This window comes from Nannobrachium achirus, assembly GCF_963921795.1.
Source record: "Nannobrachium achirus genome assembly, chromosome: 7".
In the NCBI taxonomy this organism is placed as follows: Eukaryota; Metazoa; Chordata; class Actinopteri; order Myctophiformes; family Myctophidae; genus Nannobrachium; species Nannobrachium achirus.
In genome coordinates, this window is record NC_137816.1 from 46,164,467 (window position 1) to 46,169,543 (window position 5,077).

The 5,077-nt window shown below is 42.2% G+C and overlaps 1 protein-coding gene across 1 annotated transcript in view; it reads left to right on the forward strand.

Moving 5' to 3' along the window:
- Positions 1 to 2,034: 2,034 nt before the first annotated feature.
- Positions 2,035 to 5,077, forward strand: part of wdhd1 (WD repeat and HMG-box DNA binding protein 1) — a 33,152-nt gene continuing 30,109 nt past the window's right edge. The window contains 3 exon segments of the mRNA XM_080729485.1: positions 2,035 to 2,134; positions 2,572 to 2,683; positions 4,432 to 4,583. Of these exon segments, the coding sequence (XP_080585611.1) occupies positions 2,058 to 2,134; positions 2,572 to 2,683; positions 4,432 to 4,583 (341 nt within the window). The 5' untranslated portion in view covers positions 2,035 to 2,057.

A 5,077-nucleotide genomic window follows, 5' to 3' on the forward strand; every position in this document is an offset into this window, starting at 1 on the left:
GGGTCTCTGGGAAAACCGCTGTCGCCTCACCCCCATGCCTCACCCTAACCTCGACGGGAAGCGCTCACTATCCCGACTATCCGCTGTTCCGACATGGTCGGCAGGTTAGTTACTTAGCGTCGGCAGGTTAGTTACTTAGCGTAAGGCAGGTTAGTTACTTAGCGTAAGGCAGGTTAGTTACTTAGCGTCGGCAGGTTAGTTACTGAGGTAAGGTTTACTGAGGTTAGGTTTAGGGTTGGGGGTAGAGTTAGGGTTATAGTTTTAGTGTCGGAATACCGGACCGTCGGAACTCTGATGCGGACCCAACCTCGCCCACCAGGCTTTCAGAGAGAAAGCCTGGTATTTGTTCACAACAGCCTGTTTGGTTTCCGCCCAACGCGGAAACCACTGACTAGAAGAAGCGGCGTCGCTCTGATTTGGTTCCCTCCGTTTGTTTCCCCAATACTTTTTAAAATGCTCGAGTAGCCTAGTGTAGTCTTTCCAGTCGCTACGAGTTGAACTAAAAAAAGATGCATATACCAAACAATTTTTTCAAAAGCAAAACTACTCCGCATCAAGGAGTTTATTAGGTAGGCCTTAAAAGTATGTCCTTGAGTGCAGGGGAATTATTTTGGGTTAAAACTGTTTCCGGTGGATAGTTCCGGCCAAATTGTAGTCCTTTGAGTACTACAACATGACGTTTTGAGGTTTCCGCTCCAGACCGGTTACAAGTCCGAAAAGTGAAGTGATCCCAGACTAGCCTCACCCCCTTTTATATATACTCTGCCTCACCCCCAGTCATCCTGCGTCAGAAGGAGGGGTGTTGACGTTATTGCGTCATGACGTCGTGACGTTGCTGGCGGGAGTTCTCACGCACGGTTCCTTGTTTTCAAGTGACAGCCAGGACGCGGGACATTTAGCAGGCTCGTCTAATACCGAAACTATTTCCAAAACGTGCTCAGTTATACCGTAAGTTTATACAACACATACGTGCAAAGTTACAAAGTATCAGCAAAGAACTTGCTTTACGCTAAACGTTTGCTTGAGGTGTTTATTGTGCTGAATTACGAGCCAGATTGTTGTAATGTTGCAAGATCTTTTGCATTGTTTGGTAGTAATCAAGTGAATATGGATCACAATACGGTCATCTGTCATATAATATATGACAGTCCTGTAGTATCAGGGCTAATATGTGAGCAAACGTAGATGCTATTGTCTTGAAGACTCACGATCCATGGCTAGCAGTGGTGGGAAAAGTACTCAAATGTTTTACTTAATAAGTAAAAGTATCAATACTGCAATATAGAAATACTGTGTTACAAGTAAAAGTCTGTAATTAAAAATGTACATAAGTAAAAGTACAAAAGTATTGGTATCAAAAAGTACCGAAAGTAAAAGTACTCGTTTTACAGAATGGCCATTTCAAATTTTCAAATGTATAAAGATCTATTGGTAATAGCAGAGCTACGATATTTGGTAGAAGTAAGTAGAGTAGAAGTAAAAGTATTGGCAATTGGAAATACCCATGTAAAGTAAAAATACCTCAAATAAGTACAGTACAGTATTGGGTATTTGGGTTGTGATTCACAAATAACGCCTTTCAGAACCCAATCTATGTACCTTTTTGCTTGGCACGTCATCCCAAATACAAAGCATGGGTTCTGAAAGGAGCTGTACTTGTAAATAAACAATCCATCCACTGTCTAAAACAGTGTTTCTCAAACTTTCAAATTTCAAGGTCTCCTCTTAACTCTGACGGTGTTCAAATGGAACCAAATGGACCTGTTGGGGTTCATTTTGTTCCATTTGTACACTGTCAGAGTTACAGACTTGTATGGGTCAATTTAGACCCCCGTAAAGGAACTCAGAGTCCCTGGAATCCACTTTGAGAACCACTGGTCTAAAATATTCAGCAATCATTATGTCATTTGTCAGTTAGTCTGCATTATTTAATTGTCATATGTTGTCAAAGCAGATTTCTACCACTCAGTGATTAATAATAATAATAATCTCTGATAGTGATGTACATTATTCATGTTCTGTACTCTTGTCATCCACAGTCAGGTCATTGTGTCAGAATGCCATGTGAAAGAAAGCCCATGCGTTATGGCCATTCAGAGGGACACACCGATGTCTGTTTTGATGACAGCGGAAAGTATGTCCAGTTTGTCTACATTTATCATCCATATCAACAAAACTGCATCCTCACCACAGCACACAACTCAAGGCGTTACCCTATAGTGTTATTTATGAAAGAGTAAAATGTAATAATTTTTGTCTCATGAAATGAAAACGACTAGCCGGCAACACATGTATTTCATGAGAGGTCAGAGACATCTGTTGTGCTCTAATCTAGCAGTGTAGGGTGAATTGCATTGTTTAAGGAGAAGTTGTCAAGTGTCACTATACCTATTCAGTGAACTCTTATTACTAAGCGTTTCTGCCCCTCTTTAAGATGAGAGTATACTTTTAAATGTGTTTTATAAGAAGATAGAATATTTCAATTCATTGTCGAGTATGCCACCTTCTGGAGACCTGGGACTACAGTTACGCAAAATAAATATCCAACCACTGACTGACCATTTTTCTCAGGTTTATAGTGACCTGTGGAAGTGATGGGGATGTGCGTATCTGGGAGGGTCTGGACGACGATGACCCCAAGTCCATCAACGTCGGGGACAAGGCCTACTCTGTAGCCCTGAAGGTAGGTTGGTTATGAGGAGGCCAGGAGGGTGTACAACTGTACATGATTGTTATTTATTATTGCTATGGTGTAGGTTTTCACTCAGATCAACACAGGGATGATGACAGAACCCTCGCTAAAAACCCCAGGACAAAAATCCACTCGTCCTAGACAATTCGCCCTCCTGGCCCCCAAACTGTGGAATAAACTCCCCTTAGAATGACAGACTCACTCCCTAGCTTCCGCCGTGGCCTGAAGTCTCACCTCTTCAGACTCCACTGAAGCCCATAGCACTTAGCACCGCAGCACTTAATGACCCTCAATGACCATACATGAAAGCTAGATAGCATTCTTAGGTTTTATATAAAGTTTTTTACTAATTAGTGCTTGGTCTACCTACATTATTTTTTCTAGATTGATAATTCTATGCATAAATTGATGTATTGATGTATTACCTTGCTTAATGTAAGTCGCTCTGGATTAAGAGCGTCTGCTAAATGCCTAAATTGTAATTTGAATAATACACTGAGGTAGTTATGGACTCATTTATTTTCTCATTAGCAAGGATGCAACCTTTCACCTTGAAACCTAGTTGGGAACATTCTTCTTCTGTCCTAAATGTAACATGAAGAGATACCCTAGAAACATAGCCCCTTTCAGAACCCTGTAGACCTTTTTTGGTATTTGGGATGACTGTATCCCAAATACAAAAAAGCTTTATAGGGTTCTGAGTCTGACTTCCAAAAGGAGCTACCTAGAAACATCAGCATCATGTGACTGCTGTACAATTTGCAGCAGTGCCTCTGGTTCCCATGGTAATCGAGCAGCTCATGCACAGTACCAGCACAAATCAAGCCGCCTGTGGAGCAGATCTGACTGCCTCCAATGGACATGCATTAAAAATGTAACAATGGATGATGTGGAGCTTTTACTCTTATTTTATCTGGAAAAAGAAACGGAGGAATTTACAATTAATAAATAAGCTATTAAAACAAACGGATGTAAATTCTGGCTTCAGCGCATATCATTATGGGACATCCAACGTGTCCAGTGAGTTCCCAAGAAGCCATATTTCCTAAAACAATGCTATCTAGGAAGCTTCGTTGCAAATGACACAGATCCATGATATCCAGTGACACTTAACAGTATGACAGTATACTTGTCTTGTTAAATCCTCACAAATAACTACTACCAATACTAAAACACAACTACTAGACAAAATGGCGATTAACATTTTCCTCATTCTATTAAGCCCTAGTCTGAATCCTATATTAAAATTGGCTCCTAATGCAGCTACACCCAAATATAAATATGAAGTGTGTTGTCTAAGCTCAATGTGTCATCCTGGCATCTGGTGCAAACTACTCAGTCAGCTCCTTATTTTCACTCCCATCTGGTTCTCAAATGTTACATCAGGGGTCTTCAACGTTTTCAGGCAAAAGAGCCCTTAGTTGAGAGAGAGATAAAGCAGGGACCCCCACAACCTTTTCATAGATTCCATATAGTTTCATCGTTTGACAGCACAATCATCACACGTGTATTTTTGGATTCATGACACTAGGGTTCAAGAAAGTGCATGCACACAAAGATTTAGACTTAGAGGACCCCCTGTAGTAACTCTGAGGACCCCCTAGGGGTCCCGGACCCCCTGTTGAAGACCCCTGTGTCCCATGATTGTTGTGGGATCACACACAGTCCAGAGACACTGGCTCTGACTCCTGTTCTCCTTAGCTTAACTCTTATACAGTATCTCTTGGTTCACTCTACAGAAGGGCAAGCTGGTGACAGCGGGCTCCAACAACACTGTACAGAGCCACACGTTTCCAGATGGGGATCCAGACGGCATTCTGACCCGCTTCACCACTAGCGTCACCCATGTCACGTTCAACAGCACCGGCACAAGAGTCGCTGCCGGCTCCAGGTTAGTGCAGCCCTGTCTTATGCTGCGTTCAAACTTGGATAGTTCTAACCAGTCCGAACCATCTGAACGGGCACATCGATATCCTCGCCCCATTTGGAAAAATCCAAGCGAAGCGACCTTCGCTTCCCCCAACTCTGTTTTGGGTGTTTGGTTTTGGGACTCCCTTTTTTCCAGGTGTTTCGCCTTGATTCTGATGTGACATGTTTTTTTTCCAACTCTGACCAGCGCGACCAAAGTGAAGCGACTAGAAACAAAGAAATCGCTTGAGGTTTGAACGCAGCATTACAGAGCCAGGAATATTGTTCTTCAGTTTTTTACAATTTCAATGCCAAAGCGTACGTTCGCAACGCATTGCGAGCTTTTATATCGTAAATTTTGCTCACCTATTATTATGACATGCCCAGAACTGGGAGGCTGGTGTGGTAAATAGTGGGTTTATTTCCTTCCATTGTTTCAGTGCCAGATGAGTTGCACAAAGCAGATCACACGTGAGT